The sequence below is a fragment of the Salvelinus sp. IW2-2015 genome, linkage group LG16 (assembly GCF_002910315.2).
Source record: "Salvelinus sp. IW2-2015 linkage group LG16, ASM291031v2, whole genome shotgun sequence".
Taxonomy (NCBI): Eukaryota; Metazoa; Chordata; class Actinopteri; order Salmoniformes; family Salmonidae; genus Salvelinus; species Salvelinus sp. IW2-2015.
In genome coordinates this window covers 24,042,202-24,067,359 of record NC_036856.1, presented here as the reverse complement: position 1 = coordinate 24,067,359, position 25,158 = coordinate 24,042,202, and the positions used below count along the sequence as shown (strand labels likewise).

Here is a 25,158-nt window from a genome sequence, read left to right as displayed (position 1 = left end):
ATTAATAGAGTAATTAAGATATTACACACGTCATCCATCATCTGTCAAATGAAAACACTAATTTGTTAAATTCACTCAAGCAATTTTACAACAGTTAGGCTAAATATAATGACCATCAATACCAACACTTTACCTCTATTCAATTAAGTTCATCTTCATAAAAATATTTACAAAAAAAAACAACAACAAAAACAGAATTCAAGTGAGAAAAAAAAGAAATCGCCTTGGTTTCTCAAGAATAATGTAAAAAATTAGATAAATTATACATTTTATTTGACTAATTTAAAACAATCCTACATACAACGTTGAATAGTATTGCATTTTCCTCCGTGCATTCTCTCCCCTTCTCATCAGAAGCTAGAGGCACACTAAATTCTACAGGCGATTAGTAAAACTTCGCTTTTTTCAGTCACACTCGTACGTCACTGGTAGTGACGTCAATGTTATATCATTCCACATGCTTTACAGCAAGAGAACGTGACAGCTGAGAGCGCTCTGCTTTTCCACCGCCTTGCTCCACCTCCCTCCCACCCCCTCCTCTCTATTGCTCTCTCTCTATGCAGCCTGCTGCACTGTCCTCATGTATATAGTAAGAGTTAGTTAAGAGCATTATTACGCCTGCCTGGCTCCCAAAACACCCAGGAGCACTAACACCACACAAAACAGGGTCCATCTATGGTTCACCCTCGCCTGACCAGGTTTAAACAACCCTTCCCTCTATCCATATGGACAAGGAACATGCAACTGTTCTTACAGGATATTTTAGAATGTTACATTGAAACGCCATCCTTCATACGACATACTATGCTCCTACTATGCTCTTTTAAATAACAGTGGTTAATCGATTATTATAGCAACAGTAATTTGCCCTGAATTGCAGAGAGGACCTGGTCAAACAATGGGTTGGACTCAAAGTAGGATGTAGAAAACAGAAGGATAATGTCGACAGCATAATTACGGGTCTGTCCATCAGAGCTGAGATAAATGCTTCTGTAATGACACAAAGCGGACACATAATTTGACAGTTTTTTGACTAAGTTATATTGCAGGAGATTGTAGAGATCATATTTGGAATATCTTACTACAAGACAAAACAAAGCCATAGTCAGGATCATCAACTAGATTCAGCCACAAGCAAATGGTCAGGAGGGCAGAACATAATTACATAATAATTTGTAGACTGCCATTTGACTGCAAGAAGCCCAAACAGACATACAATAATTTTGACTAAAACAAATCATTTCAAACCTTGCTTGCATAATACAGTACCAGTCAAAAGTTTGGACACACCTACTCATTCAATGGTTTTTATTATTTTTAATATTTTATACATTGTAGAATTTAAGTAGAAAACCAAAAAAATATATTTTAAAAATATATATTTTATATTTGAGATTCTTCAAAGTAGACCACCCTTTGTCTTATGACAGCTTTGCATTGTCTCCAACCAGCTTCATGAGGTAGTCGCCTTGGAATGCTTTTCCAACAGTCTTGAAGGAGTTCCCACATATGCTGAGCACTTGTTGGCTGCTTTTCCTTCACTCCGCAGTCCAACTCATCCCAAACCATCTCAATTGRGTTKWGGTYGGGTGGTTGTGAAGGCCAGGTCATAAGATGCAGCACTCCATCACTCTCCTTTTTGGTAAAATAGCCCTTACACAGCCTGAAGGTGTGTTTTGGGTCATTGTCCTRTTGAAAAACAAATGTTAGTCCCACTAAGCGCAAACCAGATGGGATGGTGTATCGCTGCAGAATGCTGTGGTAGCCATGCTGGTTAAGTGTGCCTTGAATTCAAAATAAATCACAGTGTCACCAACAAAGCACCCCCACACCTCCTCCTCCATGCTTCACGGTGGGAACCACACATGCAGAGATCATCCGTTCACCTACTATGCGTCTCACAAAGACACGGCGCTTGGAACCAAACATCTCAATATGGACTCATCAGACCAGAGGACAGATTTCCACCTGTCTAATGTCCATTGCTCGTGTTTTTTGGCCAAAGTAAGTATCTTCTTCTTATTGGTGTCCTTTAGTAGTGGTTTCTTTGCAGCAATTCGACCATGAAGGCCTGATTCACACAGTCTCCTCTGAAAAGTGGATTTTAAGATGTGTCTGTTACTTGAACTCTCTGAGGTGCAGTTAATTGACGATTTATGAGACTAGTATCTCTAATGAACTTATCCTCTGCAGCAGAGGTAACTCTGGGTCTTCCTTTCCTGTGGCGGTCCTCATATGAGMCAGTTTCATCATAGCGCTTGATGGTTTTTGCAACTGCACTTGAAGAAACTTTAAAAGTTCTTGATATTTTCAGATTGACTGACCTTCATCTCTTAAAGTTATTCATAGTTTTGATGTCTTCACTATTATCTCTATTGTGTGGGAATACTTTTCCAAAGAAATTTGCTGGTGTTTCTACAGTCTTTAATGTCCAACCATTAAAAAAGATGAGGAACCTTGCCATAGAGCATGATTTAGGTGAGATGTTATTATTTTTATTAATTGTGCCTGTCATTTCTTTAAATACAGTTACTTCTATTCTTAAAATGTGGCTGGCGGACATTGTGGGACAGGGGCAGAGAGAAAGCAGACTCAAAGGGCCTGATGGGGAGAGGGGTGTCGTGTAAGATAGCATGTAGCATAAAGACTTGCCCTCCAAATTGCCCTCCAAATACACATTTTTTACATTTTTTACATTTTAGTCATTTAGCAGACGCTCTTATCCAGAGCGACTTACACCTCTGCTGTCTTCAACCAAGATCTCAGCGATCACTGCCTCATTGCCTGCATCCGTAATGGGTCTGCGACCAAACGACCACCCCTCATCACTGTCAAACGCTCCCTAAAACACTTCAACAAGCAGACCTTTCTAATCGACCTGGTCCGGGTATCTTGGAAGGATATTGACCTCATCCCGTCAGTAGAGGATGCCTGGTTATTCTTTAAAAGTGCCTTCCTCACCATCTTAAATAAGCATGCCCCATTCAAAAAATGTAGAACCAGGAACAGATATAGCCCTTGGTTTACTTCAGACCTGACTGCACAAAAACATCCTGTTGCRTACTGCATTAGCATTGAATAGCCCCCGTGATATGCAACTTTTCAGGGAAGTTAAAAACCAATATACACAGGCAGTTAGGAAAGCTAAGGCTATCTTTTTCAAACAGAAATTTGCATCCTGTAGCACAAGCTGAGGCTAGGAAACAATGTCACCACCGATAAATCCACTATAATTGCCAATTTCAATAAGCATTTTTCTACGGCTGGCCATGCTTTCCACCTGGCTACCCCTACCCCGGTCAACAGCCCTGCACCCCCCACAGCAACTCGGCCAAGCCTCCCCATTTCTCCTTCATCCAAATCCAGAAAGCTGGAGATTCCCAAAGATTGGAATGCTGCCGTGGTCATCCCCCTCTTCAAAGGGGGAGACACTCTAGACCCAAACTGCTACAGACCTATATCTATCCTACCCTGCCTTTCTAAGGTCTTCGAAAGCCAAGTTAACAAACAGATTACCGACCATTTCGAATCCCACCGTACTTTCTCCGCTATGCAATCTGGTTTCAGAGCTGGTCATGGGTGCACCTCAGCCGTGCTCAAGGTCCTAAACAATATCATAACCGCCATCAATAAGAGACAATACTGTGCAGCCGTCTTCATCGACCTGCGGTTCCAATGTTCACCTCTGTCAATCACCACATCTTTATAGGCAGACTCAACAGACCCTTGGTTTCTCAAATGACTGCCTCCCCTGTTCACCAACTACTTCTCTGATAGAGTTCAGTGTGTCAATCGGAGGGCCTGTTGTCCGGACCCTGGCAGTCTCTATGGGGTGCCACAGGGTTCAATTCTCGGCCGACTCTCTTCTCTGTATACATCAAATGATGTCCCTCTGCTGCTGTGATTCTCTGATCCACCTCTACGCAGATGACACATTCTGTATACTTCTGCGCCCTTCTTTGGCACAACGTATTAAACTAACCTCCAGACGAGCTTCAATGCCATTACAACTTCCTTCTGTGGCCTCCAACTGCTCTTAAATGCAAGTAAAACAAATACATGCTCTTCAACCCTGCTGCCCGCACCTGCCCGCCCGTCCAGCATCACTACTCTGGGCGGTTTCTGACTTAGGAATATGTGGGACAACTACAAATACCTAGGTGTCTGGTTAGACTGTAAACTCTCCTTCCAGACTCACATTAAGCATCTCCAATCCAAAATTAAATCTAGAGTCTGCTTCCTATTTCGCAACAAAGCATCCCTTCACTCATGCCTGCCAAACATACCTCGTAAAATGACTATCCTACCGATCCTCGATTTCGGTGATGAAATTTAAACAATAAGCCTCCAACCACTCTACTCAGCAAAATTGATGCAGTCTATCACAGTTCCATCCGTTTTGTCACCAAAGCCCCCATATACTACCCACCACTTGTGACTGTACGCGCTCGTTGGCTGGCCCTCGCTTTATACATCGTCGCCAAAACCCACTGCTCCAGGTCATCTACAAGTCTCTGCTAGTAAAGCCCCCACCTTATCTCAGCTCCCACTGGTCACCATAGCAACACCCACCCGTAGCACGCGCTCCAGGAGGTATATCTCTCTGGCACCCCCAAAGCCAATCCTTCTTTGGACGCCTTTCCTTCGAGTTCTTCTGCTGCCAATGACTGGAACGAACTACAAAAATCTCTGAAACATGAAAACACTTATCTCCCTCACTAGCTTTAAGCACCAGCTGTCAAGAGCAGCTCACAGATTACGGCACCAATGCTACATAGCCCATCTATAATTTAGCCCAAACACAAAACTACCACTTCCCCTACTCTGTATTTATTTATATTTATTTAGGCCGCCTTTCACCCCAGTATTTCTATTTCTACTTTGCACATTCTTTCCACTGGCAATCATTACCATTCCAGTGTTTTACTTGCTATATTGTATTTACTTTCGCCACCATGGCTTTTTTTTGCCTTTACCTCCCTTATCTCACCTCATTTGCTCACATTTGATATATAATACTTCTTTTTTCTACTGCTTATTGACTGTAGTTTTGTTTTAACTCAATGTGTAACCTCTGTGTGTGTATGTGTCGAACTAGATTTGCTTTATCTTGGCCAGGTCGCAATTGTAAATGAGACACTTGTTCTCAACTTGCTTACCTGTTAAAAATAAACGGTAAAAAAAAAAATTAAAATATGTTCTCATGTTCGAGCAAGAACTTGACACGTTTGTTTTTAGCCATGGCAAAATATTCACTTTACTTTCTTCTCCAACAACTCTTGTTTTTGCATATTTTAAATCCAAATTACCTGTCAGCCCGCCGCCCGGGTTCCGCTAGCGGAACTCCTCCCCACATTCCACTGAAAGGCAGAGCGCGAAATTCAAAAAATATTTTTGAGAAAATATTTAACTTTCACCACATTACAAGTCCAAATACAGCAATGAAAGATATACACATCTTGTGATACAGTCAACATGTCCGATTCTAAAATGTTTAACAGTGAAAACACCACGTATATTTATGTTAGCTCACCACCAAATACAAAAAAACAAGCCAAGACATTTTTCACAGCACGTAACATGCACACAAACAACCAAACTAACCAGAAACCAACCAAACTAACCAAGAAACAACTTCATCAGATGACAGTCTTATAACATGTTTACACAACAATAAACTTATGTTTTGTTTGAAAAATGTGCATATTTGAGGTATTAATATCAGTTTAAATTGCAGCTACATCACAGCTACCATCAGAAATAGCACCGAAGCAGCCAGAGTAATTATAGGAGACCAACGTGAAATACCTAAATACTCATCATAAAACACATTTATGAAAAATACATGGTGTACAGCAAATGAAAGACAAACATCTTGTGAATCCAGCCAATAATTTCCGATTCTTTAAGTTTTTACAGCGAAAACACAAATATAGCATTATATAGCTTACTACAAATAGCCTACCACACAACCGCATTCATTCATTACAAGGCACATAGCGATAGTGATAGGCACGTTATGCCGTAGCGATAAACCAGCAAAATATATAATTTCTTTCACTAACCTTCTACAAATTCATCAGATGACAGTCCTATAACATCATATTACACCATAACAATATGGTTTGTTCAAAAATGTGCATATTTAGAGCTGATATCCGTGGTTATACAAACGATATTTTTCTGACACTCACCTATTCTGACCAAATAACTATTCTAAAACTTTACTAAAAATAAAACATGTTGTATAGGAAATGATAGATACACATAGTTCTTAATGCAATCGCCGTGTTAGAATTCTAAAAATAACTTCATTACGACATGCAGATTACGTTATTGCGAAGAGAGCGCCCAAAATCTGGGCGCAAACTAAAATAAACATGTTCGACAATATATGAAAAAACATCATAAATGGGTCCTACTTTTGATGATCTTCCATCAGAATGTTGTTACAAGGGTTCCTCTGTCCAAACAATCGTTGTTTGTTTTAGAATGGCATTTTTCCCTCTCGATATGAGCAAGCAAAACTAGCCAAGTGCGCTAAGCTCTCCTTCGTCACCAAACGCAAAGAACGCAACACGCTTAAACTCCCGAAAAAATTAATAATCTAATAAAACTATATTGAAAAAACATATCTTTACTGATATTTTCAACATTTATCAAATAAAATCAAAGCCAGAGATATAAGACGTCTATAACGATTGCTTTTCAGAAGCCAATACTGGTGACCTTTATGCGCTTCCTGAACAAAGGAATTCTGGGTCATGTCATTCCAAGCTCTATCTTTTGACCATAGAAATACCTAGAAACCCCATTTCACCTCTCACAGCCTATTGACATCTAGTGGAGAGGCGTATGAAGTGCATGTATACTAATAATCATATCAAGCACATTTATAGGCAGGCCCTGGAACAGAGCCTCGAATTCAGATTTTTCACTTTCTGACAGGAAGTTTGCTGCAAAATGAGTTCTGTTTTACTTTCACAATATAATTCAAACGGTTTTAGAAACTTGAGAGTGTTTTCTATCCAATAGTAATAATAATATGCATATTGTACGAGCAAGAATAGAGTACGAGGCCGTTTAAATTGGGCACGATTTTTCCCCAAAGTGAAAATAGCGCCCTCTATCCTCAACAGGTTTTAAACATGTTTCATTATTTATTTGAGACTAAATTGATTTTATTGATGTATTATATTAAGTTAAAATAAAAGTGTTCATTCAGTATTGTTGTAATTGTCATTATTACAAATATATGTATAAAAAAATCAGACGCTTAATCGGTATCGGCTTGTTTTGGTCCTCCAATAATCGCTATCGGTGTTGAAAAATCATAATCGGTCGACCTCTATATGAGACAGACACTGTAGGCGGGTCACATCCAGGCAAGGGGCCTGGGCTTCCTCAGTCAGAGGCCAGCGTTAACACTCCACCCCTCATTCCTCCATCTTTTATTACGGACCAGATGAGGATGAAGAAAAAGAGTGCAACAGCATTGCAATACATCTGAGGGTTACACACTTATACCAACGACTGACATTTTAATAATGAGACAATTTATCAATTATTAAGGTCAGGATTATTTTTWAAAGTGTATTTCTACAATTCTATCTTTTAAAAACTGACAGCTRGCGGAGAGTGGAAAGGAGGATGATTGGTTCAGATACCAATATAAGCACTAAATTCTTCAATACCAATTAAGACTTTTTAATATCAGGTCAGCCCAGAATGTCTATATTAGCACATCCCTACTATAGCTAGATGGTTAAGGGGTTGTTTTCAGGACTTTAATTGGTGAGGATAATAGTTCCCGTGGATTTCTGATGTAAATTATTTTGGAAAGGGAAAACATTGAGGACATTTGTGGGAAATCCTGTGACTTGGTGACTTTGCCTATCCATATTCTTGGGGGCAAATGTTTTCACTTTGCTCCGCTGAGGCTTCATTTTTAATCATACGAACACCTTCGCTGAAACAAAAACACAAATGCCTCCCATCCTGCTCCATGAATTATGAATCAGTAGTCTCGCCATCACTTCATTAATACATTATGTTCACAGTGAGATCTCTAAAATGGCACCAGCAGCATYCGTGTTSMGTAGGGCTTTCCCTCCCAGACCGCCTGACACATTGAAGGATCTCACCAACAACAGACAGATGTGTTCATGCCACACTGAGGTCGTCAGCATACAGCTGCACTAAAGGACATACCGACCGGTAGGTTACATGAACACAGGGCCACGGCTTATTGTTTTGAAAACTTTGCGATCAGTTTCTAGTAAACACAAAATGCTATTTTGACACTTTCAGAGCCATGTAAGTCAGACTATGGAATGCAGCATAGGAATGCTGCCCATTCATTGACAGGTTGTTGTAACTTGTTCTACACCTTGCTGTGTTAATGTGGATCAGAAATTACATAGGACAACATGTGTATTATTAACAGTATTTATCTCAATTCAACAACTGCTGAACTGAAAAGTTCCTGTTTGAGATGGAGAAAGACCAGATTTTCCACCTGAATAGAAAAGAACATGTTGACAATATATATATATATATATCTTTGGTTTCCAAAGCTATAATATTCCCAATCAATGGTTCAAATCAGAGCTAGAGAGAGTACAAATAAAGAGCTTTAAACATCTAAGAATCAATTTGGAGAGGCAATAGGACTGAATGAGCAGTAGGGAGGTGACTGAGGGCGTTGTTGGAGCCCATGCAGCCATGTCCTTTTCAGAGAGCAAAAGCAGTCATGCGCTGAGAAGCCAAACACCTGCGATAACAGGCCCTCAGCAAGCGTYAACGCCCGCCCACCACACCGACCTGCTTGCCTCCAGCTGCACAATGCCAAACCCACAGACAAACTTCCTCATGAGCTCAAGATAAACCGATAAAACCATAACTGCCCATAGACTCACACCAGGAGAGACAGAACATACAGCTCAGTTACTTTGTGTGTATGTGTGTATGTATAGGACACAAGTTCTTTAAGTCACTCATTAACCTTGGATCACTTTCTCTTTCTCTTAAAAAACTTTATCTTTGTCCTCATATCTAGCCTACCAATATGCCACAAAGTGTAGTGATGTGACACAGGATGTCAGTACACTACACAGGATGTCCAACCTGCCCCTTTTGCAGGAATGACACACATGTCAAACAATAGACAAACAAAATCTGATTTTGTCATGATAGTCCAAACACCACCCAAAAAAAGAGAAACGGTCTGCTACCAAATCATGGATGTATCTTCCCAAAAGACATGCAACAACTTTGGGCTATGCCTAGACGAAGTGACTGTTTTTCATTTGTGTGAACTCTTTAGGAAGTGTGGGGCCAACATGTCTGTTTCCATGAAAACATTGCTACAAATGTAGGACTGTTTTATTCTGTGAGAAATGTAACCTATACAAGTAAAAGTACTGTATGGTCTTTCTACCGTTCTCATGTGTGCAGTATTTTACCATTATTCTATCACTGAAAAAATAACATGATAACAACTGTGTAATACTGCAAGAATAATACTAGCCTGTATAATACTGCCTGATCATGTAGGCTATCCATCTTGCTACAGAAATCAAGCGTTTAATACAATTACAAGTTCAAAACCTGACTCACTGTGTGAACTCAATTGTTTAATTGTTCTATTGACTGCTCATATAGTATAATATGGAATACTGGCACATTAAACTATAGGAGCAGTCAAGGCACACTGTTCAAGGACCATGCACTGAAAATGTGTTTGTCAATCTCTTGTTTTCTGTTACCAAAATTGCATTTCAGGTAGAGAAGGCTCCACCACTGGGCCAGGATTTTACACCTGTTTTACTGTAGGCCCTTGTTCACAGTTTCAGGTTAGGTTTTGCTTTCTTTTGAGTTTGGGCAATGCAAACTAATAATTCAATGTCAAACAGACGATGCACAAGACGTCAAACAGATATCAAGCAGCACTAGACGCACCTTCTGGTCCATGCCACAGTAGTTGTGTTTAAAGACGTAGTAGGCTGCGCTGATGACGAGCACAGAGCCATTAGACTGTGGGAAGGAAGGCTGTGACTCACAGGCAGGGGCCAGGGAGAGGGCCTGTTAGYTGGGCTCATCAGGTGGAGAAGCCATGAGGCCAGACATGACGTGAGACAGCGCATCAATGAGATATTCCCACAAAACTTTTCACTGATTATCACTTTAGCTGGCCAGTCAATCAGTTTAGGAACCACAATGGGGTCTGATGGCTACCAAATGGCTAAAACACTTCAAAAGTGCATGCGTAATGTATGATGACTAAGTTTCCAAAGAGAATCAGGAAGTGCAGGAGAGGCTGAGGTGTTGGGGTGTACTAGCTAGGTCAAATAGATCACAGGACAGAGTGTGGCGTCTTTATCTCAACCAAGTAAGACGCTCATTGGCTTAATGTCGCTCTCCATACACAACAYATTCACAGCCATTTGCTAGTCAGCAAAGAATACAGATTCAATGTACCTTTCCTCAGTAACATCCCCTGAAAGTATGACAATTGTACTATCTATGTGAGGTAGGGTACTATTACAAGATAATGAGCTACATCGTCTGTCCGAAATACAATGTAAGCAAAGATGCCCAAGAAAAGTATAAATCGTTTGGAATAGGCCTAATGCTGCTTGCAATGACGTGTGCAAAGCATTTTTACACTGTTTACYTGAACTCTTCATAAATGATCACTACCTTSCCACAGACATTGTAAAAAGAAGGCTACTGCGACTGCATGTATTATGGTCTAGGCCTATTTGCGCTCTGCGAGGATTGTTTTGCGGACAGATGTCACCCTTAAAGTCAAACTGCAATACATTTCAAAGAATGTCAAGTAATCTTGAAAACAACACAATAAATAAGATAACACACTGATGATTATGTAGTGATTTGATCTGATTTGAAATGTAAGACGTTTGTCCAACTGTGTGTCCAACACTTAAGAGCCAAACTAGCCTACATCTGGACTTCTTTTGCCTGACTGTTTTGGCTGTACTATTCATTGTTTTTTAGCATGAACTATGAAGCTGAAATCCAAACTTCAGTATCTTTAAGAAAAACATGACTGATGTGCCAATGTAAACCAAACTTTAAAAATGTAAGGTATCAGAGTCCAAAATAAGAAATACTGTATCACTGCTTATGGCCCATCACTGATCATTCATCACTGATCATTCATCACTGATCATCCATCACTGATCATTCATCACTGATCATTCATCACTGATCATCCATCACTGATCATTCATCACTGATCATTCATCACTGATCATTCATCACTGATCATTCATCACTGATCATTCATCACTGGGACACTAAGTCTTACGCTCAGAACGTCTAACCTAATACCAGAGGTTTCAGAATACATGACACAAAGTGAGGTGATAGACATGCAAATGAGATGTAAAACTTTCTCTTCTCTGCATTTATGGTCCTCCTTAGTCATGCCTTTGTTGACCTATATAATTCATAATGAAGTAGATCTATATCATAGCTATTTTAACTGTATTAGTAGGTGTACAAAGGAGTGTCAAGCACAGTATGTAGGCCTACATACAAAAATAGCATGGTGTAACTTTGTGTTCCACATTTTAAAAAACAGCATAGCGAAATGTAGCAGCAGGGCTCTACAGTGCGACCATTTTACTTGCATATGCGCCTAAATATTTGCTGTGCAACCTTGAATTTTAATTTAGGAGCACCCGTGCGCCACCACCCCCCCCCAAAAAAAATAAAATGACCAGATGATAATTGTTGCAATGATTACTTCACTATACCACAGCCCCAAGTGCCGTGGAGAATACACTGAGCTCAGATTAATGACCGTCGTGCGTGCACCATTACTACAAAGAACCTGGCTTGTTACCTCAAATATTTTTCATGTGGCTCCTAGATTTCTTTGTATGCTCCTACATTTCAACTTTAGGCGCACACATGCTCCTTGTGAAAAGGTCACTGTAGAGCCTGAGCAGAATGTGATAGTGCTCCATAACAAGGCCTACATAGCTATCATGTGAGAGTTCCGGCAAGAGACAGGCCTATTAAAACAGAGTTGTCTTTCAAAGACTTTAAATAATTTGATTTCAGCTGCACATGGTCTCATATCAAAAGGTGTTGGTGTTGATACGTGTCTGGCAGCTAACACTGAACTTTTGTTGTGTGGAAACTAGAAAATTAACAAACAAGGCCTAAATGCATCACTGTCTGGCAACAAATGGATGTAATGCAGAACAGGACACACAGCATACCATCATGTCAATATCAACAGAGCTTCAGGACAAAAGCAAGGATCGCGTCTAAACTTTGTATGCAAACCCAAATGTGGTTGACCACTGATCGTATATGGTGGTGTTGTTCATTTGGAAATATTAATTTGTGGAAAACCTTATTATATAAAATTGTGTATTTTTCCACATTGTGTCTTGCAACATTGACAATCTCTTTTAAGGTCAAAATCTTTTTTCATTTTTTTTTTTTCAAGTGACATGAGTTAGTCCTTTCCACATTCCACACAGCATTTGTCATAAGCATCATGTGCTGACCCCCCAAAAATATAAATTATTTTACTATATATTTTCTGATGAATCAATGACCAACAAATCATGTAATGTCATGATATGAGGCGCCATTTAATGTGTGACCAAATAAATCCAGTAATCTATGCATGTGTGGATGACAAGTATGATCTATGGTTAGTATTACGTTTGAGTTCGTCCTTTCAGTTCCAAACTAACTGTGTCCGCTAAGACCATATTTGAGCTAGGCTTAATTACTATTAGTCTACACTACATCATGACAAAGTGTCACATACAGGACTTGACTGTGGACACTGAACCTGACGTGCACATCATCACACTCTTAACGTCCTTGCCTGCGATATTAAAATATGGTCCTTCAGCTAGGACAGTAGCACGTTTTGGGTAATGTCCTCTCTTAAGTCAATACAATTGGACAACAGGCAGTGACAACTTTATTTCACTGATCAATACTGGTCTACACCAATGCCCCTCACTGCCTGACAACATTAACGCTAGACCAGACCTGTATGGTAGTATCCAGACTTGAGTCTGCAATCTATTCCTGACAACATCCACTGCAGGACAATGAGTCAAATGAACAAACAACAAATTCAGTGTTGTGTTGTATGAGTGAAGTGTGCTATTACAACACCGTAATAAAACATCCTTTATGCAGCTTATGCGTCTTATCTTCATCTTTAAGGTAGTCCAGTTTACAACAAAGGCTATTGCTGAAACAATATTTGGCAGGTCACTTTTATAAAACGACTTAAAATAAAACGTCACAGGTTCATAGACAGAATCAGAGAGGCAAAACTAAATTTGGATAAATCTAATTGACAATGAACAATATGATAGGCTAATCTAATATGGTCAGAGGGCAGAGCACATACTAAAATGTCAGCTGAACATATTGCCCTCGTTGGAATTGAAAACTCTTATTATTAATGTGTGACATTTCGCTTAAATATTTCACAAATAAACTAGAATCAGCTACCATCACTGATAATAAAATAAAGCCAGACTGCAATCCATAAAGTTTCTACACACAAATAGCCTGTTATTATAAATCTTTAAAGGAATTACATTCCTTTAGGGTTTTAAAATATGGAACATCATTTGATGCTAACGCCTGATGTCTATTTACTGTCAGAGTGGATGGCCCGGTCCTTCCAAAAACAGCTTCTTTCTGATACACGATTGGTTCTTGAGCTCAGATGTTGAAAATGTAAGCAAGTTAGCAATATTTCACATCCCTGCAAAGAATGTTATGATTGGGCCTGTGTAAGAAAGTAATAATAGGCCATTTCATCAAGTTGTCTTCTTCATAAAATCAAGGGTAATTTTTTTGTATAAATACACTGTGGCCCTTGCTCAGCTGGGCCACAGTGATGTTGTTTGTTACAATCAACTGTAAGTGTGAACAGGATGTTTGACTACTGGGGGTCTTAGATTAATATCTTCGATCTTGAACTATTGGGGAATGAATATCTTTCATGGTCACAATAGATTGCCTGGAATACAGTGAGTGTTGAAGCCAAATAAATACACTTGATGTTACTCACACTTTCCATTGCAGTGGCATCACACCAGGGTATCCTAACTACAGTGAAATAATAACCTTATAGAGAACTTTAGAGATTAGTGAATATGTAGCACTAACCACTTATTTTCTAAGCCTATATGAAAATKATGCCTGTGAGTGAATTACTAAATAATGATCATTGCATTGCTTACTCTACCATAAGTGATCACGCTTTAACTTGTTTGACAGGTTTTTCCTGTCATCAACACAACTCTCTCAACAAACAAGAATGGGATAGGATGTCTGAATAAATGTCACTTAGGTAAATTAACTTTCTGGTGCGTGTGTGCTGCATGTTATAGTCATATGGGTTTAATTATTGCAGGACTATCAGACTAGTTTATTTCAAGAGACGATTATTTGGTGTGAGTAGAGGTGAATGACCTGGATGGTGAATAGTTCAGCAGTGTAGGGGTGATTGTCTGTCTGGACTACTGTAGGCCTATGCATTCTGGATATGGAGTTGAATTTCCTCCTTGCTGGAGACCACAGGTTCAAGATTGTGTAATCTTGCGCACGTGTGCTCACTCTGAGCAGTCAGTGATACTTTTTGCACAAATTAATGAAGGCAATGATGAACTTTATGCCAGCCCATGACCTACCTGTTCTCTGGATATGCACGGTAACGAAGGTCTGCGAGGCATTTTACAGCTGCCATAATAGCTGGTCGACGTTTCCCCCAAAGAAACACAACTGGACCTTCTCCTGGGTCTGATCACAGGGACTTTCTCCTCGCTGCTGGAGATCCTATTCGGCGTTTCCCTCGRCGGGTAATAATGGTCAAAACAGAGGGACAAGAGCGWGCCTGAGACACCSGCMAAACACGCAAACACGGGTCTCAGGAGTGCAGGCAAGCAGCTCAGACTGGTGAAAGACACCAACCACACAACACTGGCAAACACCAGGATCAGAACACTGTGTTTGAGTTTCAAAGTGGGGATCAGTGTTAGGAGACCCACACACCCCAACACGAATAACAACCTGCCAATCATTTGCATCTGGTGTTGGTCCTCTCCCCACTGCAAAAAACGCAAAACTAAAAAATCCCCTAAGTAACATGATGCTGGCAGTGACACAAGCCAACATTTATTACTTTCCCTCTTTTTCCTCCTTAAATAAAATGTCAAAAAGAAAAATGCACAGCCTATGCTAAAGAGAGGGCTGATGGACTGAGAGAAGCCCGACAGAAAAGTCCGCAAATCCCAAAAGCTGAAGTCACTTTGCAAGCTCCTGGAAATAAGCAACGAAACTGCAAAAATTRYGAATGCACCCAGGTATAGGCCARAAAWTCGAAATATTTTTGAWTTCAGAATGTCYTCATTGCAAAACCTACAGACGTTAAACAAAAATCCCCTTTGATGGTCTTGTTTTAAAGGGGTGACGCAGCTCTTCACATAGCCGTTCCTGAAGCKCTCTGTGCTGTTTGCATTGGCAACCCCATCGTGGTGCCTGATTTTACTGTGCAAAACCTCTCCTTCTTCGCGAACAGCCATGTTTTCAACTGTAGCTCCTTGGATTCCTTCAAAAGTTTCCTTCTCCCAATATTCTCGCCGTATTAACTCTCAACTACCTGACGGCAAACGCACACCATGGTCACTCAAACGTGCTCAAGCATTTTGACTAAAAGAAAGAGAAGGTGAAATGTTGTTGTTTTTAGAGAAAAGGGACTCTGTGTCGCCGCCTAGATGTGACAATCCGCTACAAAAACTACAGATCGACACAGGCACGCGCTCTGCAGCACTAAAAACAAACCGTGCACTCTCATGGTCGGTCAGTAGAAGAGTGCTGCTGTATAAAAACTAAGACTGTCAGAGTTAATCAGCTCGAGTTAACTTTTTGTAATTTTAGTGCACGCATTTTTAAAATCACAATTAATTGCATTGTCTGAACGCGTTCAAAATACACTGAAAACCTCAAACATAGATCATCTATACAGCTAAAAACAACCACACAACGTCAACATGTTGACAGTGTGGTTAAAGAAAGTGTGCGTTTATCAATTTACCTGATTTTGGTTACCGTTACTTTGGACAAAATCCAAACGTCAAATGATCTTGCTTTCAAACAGATATGCAACTTGATCTGTTTCTTTGGGATTTTAGGGTTGGTAAAGTACATGTTGGCCAAAAATAAGGCCCATTATTTGAAGGTTTAGCCATTATTATTAGTGGTTGTAGAAGTAGTAGTAATAATAGTAGTAGTATTACTATTATTATTACACATTTTTTCTAATGTAATTACATAGCCAGGCTATTTTACCACTATCTAGGCCTAGTTACTCTGGCAGGCCTGTGATATTGAAAGATTTCCAAATATGTTCAACTAACGAAATCTACCACTTCATTTTTGAAAATATGATTAATCTTAGAATACCTATCTTGTATGTGTTCTAATGAGACTTTGTAAATGAAAGCAATGTTCCTCYACGGAATCGCATCTTTAGAGCACTACATATATCAGAGAACTCTATTTGGATAAAGCAAGTGTAAGAATAATGTATGTAAGAATAAGGAACGCACCTTCAAAATCGAAATTTTCAGGAGTAAATAGTTGATTTCGACGAGATTGTAGATTATGTTTAACATTAGGTGTATTGAGTAATTGCACGCTTTTACTTTGTGTATTGTGGGTGGTTTCTGATTTCTTCAGCAGTGTCTGGTGAAGAATTTCACATCACATCTGGCAGAGAGAMAAATACAGAACGCGGATCCCCCTCTCTGTAATCTACTTGTTTCCCTTTGCGCAGACGTCAATAGGAAAAGTAGTCAAGCACTAATCGGTTATCTGAGGCGCTTGTTGGTTGAAAGCTCTATCATCATGGTAAGCTTGGAAGAAATAATATAATATGTACGATATATCAAAAGTGACTGCAAACGTAATAATTAAATGCACCAGAAATCTCTGTTATCTGTAGTTGGATGGAAAGGCTACCTAGCTAGCTATCCATAGCAATGAGTAAGCATTTAGTTAAGCTTACTAGCCACGCTACTGTAACTTACCGGTAAAGAAAAAGGTAATGAAATATAATAGCTGGCTAGGCTAACAACAAATGCTATGGCTGCATCCCTAACCTGTGACTATCCCATATTTTGGGTAGAATATGATAGTAGTAGCTAACTTCTTGCTTAATTTTATTGGACATAGCTAACATTTTAATCAATGGTAGTTACCTAGCTAGCTAATGTTATCCATTCAGCTAGCTAGCTACCTACCTACCTAGATTACTTGTTCACAACTTGAAGTCAAACTTCACTGTGTGAATACCAAGCTGTGTTGCTAGCTAGTTAGTTAAATCAGATCTGTTTTAGCTGAGTCACTGCCATGTTAAAGTAACTGTTACCATTAAAAAGTGGGCTTTGGGCAGCCAATATAAACAATGGAGCAATAATGGATTCCATGATAACATTTTCACATGCAAATGGATCTTGATTTCTATTATAGAATCAATGATGACATATTGTACTATGACGACAGCAACATGTAGGTTTCTAGATTGTAAGACTCATTTTTGTATTTTTCTTAGTTCCGCAACCAGTATGACAATGATGTCACAGTTTGGAGTCCACAGGTAAGAGTCTGCAAATACAGGTAACGTAACAGTTAGCAATTTCAGCTGCAATATTTGTGACTCTCATAACAGGTCACTGTCTTGTGTTTCAGGGGCGTATTCATCAGATTGAATATGCTATGGAAGCAGTGAAACAAGGATCTGCCACAGTGGGTCTGAAATCTCGCAGTCATGCTGTACTTGTGGCTCTGAAGGTACAATTTACATTGATTTTACATTTGCATTCAAGAACATGATTATATGAAAAGCAGTGTAAAAGTAGTCTATTTTTAATCCTAATTTTGTGTTCTTGTCCAGAGAGCTCAGTCCGAGTTGGCTGCCCATCAGAAGAAAATTCTACACGTCGACAGCCATGTTGGCATCTCCATTGCTGGCCTCACTGCTGATGCAAGGCTACTCTGGTAAGAGAGGATCTGTTGTGCATGGTTTTTCATATTCTTGAAGAGAATTAGACAGTGTTCTTCTGACTGATGTTAACACTTCTCTTCCATCATACTCCTTCAGCAACTTTATGCGTCAGGAGTGCCTGGACTCCAGGTTCGTGTTTGATCGGCCTCTCCCTGTGTCCCGCTTGGTCACACTAATTGGAAGCAGTATCCTTTTACCACAAATGTCGTTTTTATGACGCTTAACATGAATTGTCTGTATTGATAATATGAAAAGTTATTATACCGTTGCAACTAAGACAATCCACCTTGACCTAGCACTCAGAAACCCAGATCCCTACACAGAGATATGGAAGAAGGCCTTATGGTGTGGGATTACTCATCGCAGGATATGATGTAAGATATTTTTTGGTTGGTTTGTTCCTCTATAAATATTAGTGGAATATTATGTCATATCTAATATTGTTTGTCTCTTCTAGGATATGGGGCCACACATTTTCCAGACCTGCCCCTCTGCCAACTACTTTGATTGCAAGGCCATGTCCATAGGGGCCCGCTCCCAGTCTGCACGTACCTACCTGGAAAGACATATGGACACTTTTCTCGACTGTGAGTATTTAATGCCTTTTCTTCTCTGCTTCTGATGTAAGCACGTTATAAAGCTTTCATTCTGTCTTGTAGGTGAACTGAATGACCTGGTTCAACATGGCCTCCGGGGACTGAGAGAAACTCTACCTGCAGAACAAGATCTTACCACAAAGGTAAACCTTAAGCTTACTGCAAGCTCTATGGAGATGCAAGATTCAGAGCGTAGCGCAATGTTGGAATGTCGTTTTTTGTCACAAAAGGGGCAGCTTCTTGTAATACCATCCGGCATTCAACATACTTTTCTACTACCTGAAAATTGAGACGCCCCGTATCATTCTTTCTGCAGCAGTGGGGGCAGTGTTGTCACTTGGTTCCATCGATCCGATCTATAGGCTATTCATCAAAGTAGCCTATTTTGCATTGATAATCAAACAACAAGAATCCACCCAAAAAGGTATTTTGTTTAGAAGTTATAACTATCAGGCTAGTGTGAAATGGTATAACCTGCTATAGCCAACTAGCTAGCCATGTTCTTTTTTCTCTGTGAGCAAAACATGATGATGATCTGTTTTTAGCTGATATGGGAATTAATACACAAGCAGCATATCAAACTGGGATAATGTTTTGGGTTACACTTAGTGATGTTACGTTTGATGCCTGAACTCTGAGGCATACGTCAAAATCGTTAAGAAGTGTACTTCGAAGCAGTGTGCAAATGCCTGTATCACGAATATCAGAAACATGTGATTAATGACATGAAGCTTCGTTTCATCGAACAACCACCTGATTGGTTTGGTAGAAGACAAAAAGGCTATGCTGAGCACACGCTAATTTGGCTGCACTAAATTATTTTTGAACAGCAGACGTAACTAGTGTACACTGTGTTGATTAAAGCCTTGAGTAATGAACCTATTTGACACAATTGTCTTAAACCTCAGCTTCAGGAAGCTTTGTTTCCCCATCAGTAGTTAAACCTGCAAGTATACGAATATTTGCCAGTGCATATGTTTTAATAATAAATCTGATTATTTTCATAAGGAGATAGGTGTGGGAAGTTAAAAAGGCTAGCTAGCTTCCTATGTTTAAAKCCAGCTAGCCAGGCTGCCAGCTAGCTAGCTACTAATAAAAATATTACAAAACTTTGCTATCGCCCCCTTTACCTCGACTAACTTGTGCCCCCACATATTGACTCTGTACCGGTACCCCCTGTATATAGCCTTGCTACTGTTATTTTATTATTGTTCTTTAATTATGTTATTTTTCTATTCTTGTTTTATTTAAAAAATATATATATATTTAACTTCAGTTTATTTTAGTAAATAGTTTCTTAACACCTATTTTTCTTAACTGCATTGTTGGTTAAGGGCTTGTAAGTAAACATTTCACTAAGGTCTACACCTGTTCTATTTGGCGTATGTGACAAATAAAATTAGATTTTATTTGAATGGGAGTGGACCGGCAAGGATATCATGTTACCRAAACGTATCCCCTGCTCCACAAATCCCACTCCACCCACGTGCACGTAGATCAACGGAGTGAAGCTTGTAGTAACCTTAAGACTTTTACATCAGGCTACTGTCCAATTATCTACTCCTCACCCTGAAGTGGGCTCTCATTCGCTTCCCCTTATGGGATGGACTGGTATAACTACTATGTGAAAACATTTTCTAGCCATTCTTACACTAATCTAGTGTTTTTAAATTCTTGAGGGGTTCAGAGAGAAGGGTAGGGGTTCAGAACACAAGTTAATTCACAGATTGACAACTTACTGTCTGCCCTTTTAGAATGTGTCCATCGGGATTGTTGGCAAGGACATGGAGTTCACCATCTACGATGATGGCGATGTGGCATCATTCCTTGAAGGCCTTGAGGAGAGGCCACAGAGAAGGGTAAAGAACAACTTGGCAAATGTTGAATAAAAATATTTTCTCTCAGGAAACTTGTCAAGAGGAACAGTTATTGCCTTAATAAGATTCTTGATCGTACATTATTCAGTTATCTCCATACCTGACAATGCACATGCCTTGTCCTCTTGTTGTACTGCAGGTTGCCCAGCCAGACGACGAGCCGGCAGCAGAGAAGCCAGAAGAGCCCATGGAGCTCTGAGATTGAAGTGTGTCCCAGACAGTGTGAAGATGACAAAGCTCTTATCCCTGATTCATTCAGTCAATATTCCACCCACACTCACTTGTAACTATCAACATGGAGAACAATTACCATTATACTTGTGTATGTTCAAGTCGACTATCTATGATTTTTGTTAGYGGTTCAATGTTTGCATATATTTTTTTGTCATTAAAGACAAACTTTTTCTGAACTTGTCTGGTTCGTTAAAAGAAATGTAACATCACGTTTATCTTTTGTCATTACTGCATTGCCATTCTATGTTCTTATGTGGCCACTCGGTGGTGGATGTTTTCAAAGAAAAGGTAGGAACCAAAGTGGGGGTTTATTTATGCCTAAACACCAACTGAACTTTGAACAAAAAAATAAAAACATAGATCTTCAAACATCATGACTAACCTGGACTTTATTGAATCATAATCACTGGTAAGACAACCTACTTACAAACCCAACTGAAATGGTAGCCTTATATAATGTGGCTTGGTCAACCTTCACTTGGACCATACCAAGTGATGGGTCAATTATAAACAAAATCTACAATTCAATATTTACATTTACATTTAAGTTCATTTAGCAGACGCTCTTATCCAGAGCGACTTACAAATTGGTGCATTCACCTTATGACATCCAGTGGAACAGCCACTTTACAATAGTGCATCTAAATCTTTTAAGGGGGGGGGGGGGGGGTCAGAAGGATTACTTTATCCTATCCTAGGTATTCCTTAAAGAGGTGGGGTTTCAGGTGTCTCCGGAAGGTGGTGATTGACTCCGCTGTCCTGGCGTCGTGAGGGAGTTTGTTCCACCATTGGGGGGCCAGAGCAGCGAACAGTTTTGACTGGGCTGCGCGGGAACTGTATAAATAGCAAATGTATAAATGACTTGTACCAAAAACATGTAAAGCCTCAGTTCAGTACATAAATGGAGGCAATATAGAATATTGTTACATTGGGCAACACTCATAATTAGAATTTCGTCTTCGCGTCTAGACATCCGGGTTATTTGTCCCTTTTCACTTGCTGTATCAGTGATGTGGCTCAGAAAGTAGCTAATCTTCCACGTCACAGGGAAGTGGGGAACGGACAGCTCGAGAAGATCTCTGAGCAATTTACAGATGCCCAAGTAAATAACAGACGCGACATTGGAGGCTATTTTGAAATATAGTAAACGTGCAGTAAGGTAGCTAAGTGCTTATTTCTCTATCGTGACCAAGGGCGGAAGGATTGGTTTGGGTAATTGTATTCCAAATATGTTTTGGTATCCATCCACCATTTGCAAGCTAACGCTAGCTGTCATGGACGACAAGCGTTTGAGCTTGCTCTATTGGCAATATCAAAACGTCTGACTAGGCTCTGTGAAGTGATACTGGCATATTGCATTTGTTTTTTTTGTGAATGTCACTGACTGAGCTGCATAATTCGTTAGGCCATTGACTTGTCAATAACTAGCATACTAGCTAACTAACAGCCGGGGCGGCCTGTGTGAATGAATAACATTAACTAGCTACTAAAAAATAACTAGCTACTATAGTACAAGCTAGCTGACTGACTTGGCTACGTGGATGTGTCGACTAGCTACCACATATTTCTTAGCTACAGCAGTGCAGTATTAGAAAGCACGAATCGTGTTCAATAACTTATGTGTAATAGCAGCTATGTTTACATTTGTTGGATTATGCATTAACATTACTTGATGGGTACTTCATAGGAATCATCTTAACAGTTTTGTTGATTGGGGTGCTGCAAGAGGAAAGACGATCCATCCGGCAAAATGACAGCCGCAGAGAATGTTTGTTACACTTTGATCAATGTTCCAAATGACTCCGAACCYCCATCGGAAGTCAGTCTCAAAGCAGACTTGGGTAAGTATCCTCTGTTGGCCCTATCTGCATTGGCAATAGGCACCTAACCGCCCCTAAACTATCAGTGTGACTGATCTGTGATTAGTGTGACTTTAAGAGTAATACAATGTTATTCTTTCCTGATATCAGAAAAAGGAGAGATCAAGGCAAAGACAGAGGCCCTGAAGAAGGTAATCATCATGATACTGAATGGAGAGAAGCTGCCAGGCCTACTGATGACCATCATCCGATTTGTCCTCCCACTTCAAGACCACACCATTAAAAAGCTTCTGCTAGTCTTCTGGGAGATTGTCCCCAAAACGACTCCAGATGGCAAGCTGCTTCAGGAGATGATCCTGGTCTGTGACGCCTACAGAAAGGTATGGTAGCATACTACACAAGTGTACTGTCACTGTATGTCTGAATGTTAGATACATTATATAATTAGCACAAGAAAGTATGGCGTGTGACTATTACATTTAATGCCTCTTATTCAAGGGTATGTTTGTCTGTTTCAGGACTTGCAGCACCCCAACGAGTTCATCCGTGGATCCACCCTGCGCTTTCTGTGCAAGTTGAAGGAGTCTGAGCTGCTGGAGCCCCTCATGCCCGCCATCCGCGCCTGCCTGGAGCACCGCCACAGCTACGTTCGCCGCAATGCTGTACTGGCCATCTACACCATCTACAGGTACACTTACTGTCGTGATACAATATGGAAGTCCCGTATGACTGTTTATGACCCTTAATGGAGAACATGGCATTTACTTGAGCAATTTTATTTCCGTCTCAGGAACTTTGAAAATCTTATCCCAGATGCCCCTGAGTTGATCCATGATTTCCTTGTGAATGAAAAAGATGCCAGCTGCAAGAGGAATGCTTTCATGATGCTCATTCACGCAGACCAGGTCAATTGCATCTTCACTTTTTTTTTATTAGAGACCGCTCACCAACATTYTTCTGTGTCTGGGACTAACACTGGTAATTTCCACTGTGCAGGACAGAGCTCTGGATTACCTCAGCACCTGCATTGATCAAGTGCATACATTTGGAGATATTCTCCAGTTGGTCATTGTGGAGCTGATTTACAAGGTGAGTCCTTCAGACATTTTCCCACTAGAAACCTCCAGATATCTCTCTTGAGAAATATGTAAAGAATCCATGGGACGGCGCACAATAGGCCCAACCCGTCGTTTGGGTTTGGGTTAGGGGAGGGTTTGGCCGGCAGGGATGTCCTTGTCTCATCGCGCACTAGCGACTCCTGTGGCGGGCCGGGCGCAGTACACGCTGACACGGTTGCCAGGTGTACGGTGTTTCCTCTGACACATTGGTGCGGCTGGCTTCCGGGTTAAGTGGGCATTGTGTCAAGAAGCACTGAGGCTTGGTTGGGCTGTGTTTCGGAGGACGCACGACTCTAGACCTTCGCCTCTCCCGAGTCCGTAATGGGAGTTGCAGCGATGAGACAAGACTAACTACCAATTGGATACCACGAAAAAGGGGTAAAAAAACAAAAAACAAAGCTTCAATTGAAAATGATATCCACGTAAGTACTGCCATTTTTTATTTGCCATGTCTCTTGTTTCCTCAATGTTTAGGTGTGCCACGCTAACCCGTCGGAGCGTGCCCGCTTCATCCGCTGCATCTACAACCTGTTGCAGTCCTCCAGCCCAGCCGTCAAGTACGAGGCAGCTGGCACTCTTGTCACGCTGTCCAGTGCACCCACTGCCATCAAGGTACCCCTTCTCACTTATCTACATCACGGAACTGCTGTTGATTTTAGTCTGGCATTGTGTGTCTTTCAATGGCATTTGTGTGTTTGTTCTAGGCTGCTGCCCAGTGCTACATTGACCTGATTATCAAGGAGAGTGACAACAACGTGAAGCTGATTGTCCTGGATCGTCTGATAGAGCTGAAGGAGCATCCCACTCATGAACGTGTTCTCCAGGTACTCCGACTTCACTTTCATTAATGTTGCTCCTGGTGAACAGACCCCATGTTAGGTACCAGTAAGTCTTTGAAGTGTAATAATAACCTGGTTAACGTGTCTGTTCTCTGTCCACCCAGGACCTGGTGATGGACATTCTGCGTGTTTTGAGCACGCCTGACCTCGAGGTCCGGAAGAAGACCCTGCAGCTGGCCTTGGACCTAGTTCCACTGATGACAACACGTATTCATTTAGATTTAACAATCACAGAGAATCAGATGACCCTAGCTGTGTTTGATTTTCAGGTCGGGGCTGAAGAGAACAGGGTAGATAGGTATGACTCACCACAGAATGACATTGGCCGCCATGTCAGGGAAGCGTACACTGCATGAGTGGAGGGTGCGCACCAGCAGCCTGCCTGAATTTATCAGTGTCCCTCATGGCTCCGTCACGTTGTTGGTTCTTAATCACCTCCTTCTTCAGAACTATCACCCAACTGAATACAAAACACATGAACACCTTAGTTAGATAATCATCCTTCTTTACAAAAGACAGGCGAGCCAAGAGAGGCAAGAAAAATAGTCCTGAGGATGACACCCCCACCTCCTCTACGTTCCAGGATGAG

At 40.6% G+C, this 25,158-nt stretch overlaps 2 protein-coding genes across 2 annotated transcripts in view; both read left to right on the top strand.

Moving 5' to 3' along the window:
* Positions 1–16,845: 16,845 nt before the first annotated feature.
* On the top strand, positions 16,846–21,001 carry LOC111976122 (proteasome subunit alpha type-1). The gene is made up of 10 exons (XM_024004877.2): positions 16,846–16,929; positions 17,633–17,677; positions 17,770–17,871; positions 17,975–18,078; positions 18,182–18,270; positions 18,389–18,459; positions 18,543–18,672; positions 18,745–18,824; positions 20,436–20,540; positions 20,698–21,001. Exons 1-10 carry the CDS (start codon positions 16,927–16,929, stop codon positions 20,755–20,757), a joined length of 789 nt encoding a protein of 262 aa, XP_023860645.1. The 5' UTR covers positions 16,846–16,926; the 3' UTR covers positions 20,758–21,001.
* An 810-nt stretch (positions 21,002–21,811) lies between these two features.
* Positions 21,812–25,158, top strand: part of LOC111976094 (coatomer subunit beta) — a 58,107-nt gene continuing 54,760 nt past the window's right edge. The window contains exons 1-9 of the mRNA XM_024004838.2: positions 21,812–21,951; positions 22,480–22,633; positions 22,763–22,992; positions 23,131–23,300; positions 23,403–23,517; positions 23,609–23,701; positions 24,205–24,342; positions 24,435–24,554; positions 24,674–24,867. Of these exons, the coding sequence (XP_023860606.2) occupies positions 22,543–22,633; positions 22,763–22,992; positions 23,131–23,300; positions 23,403–23,517; positions 23,609–23,701; positions 24,205–24,342; positions 24,435–24,554; positions 24,674–24,867 (1,151 nt within the window). The 5' untranslated portion in view covers positions 21,812–21,951; positions 22,480–22,542. The remainder of the gene's footprint in view (positions 21,952–22,479; positions 22,634–22,762; positions 22,993–23,130; positions 23,301–23,402; positions 23,518–23,608; positions 23,702–24,204; positions 24,343–24,434; positions 24,555–24,673; positions 24,868–25,158) is intronic.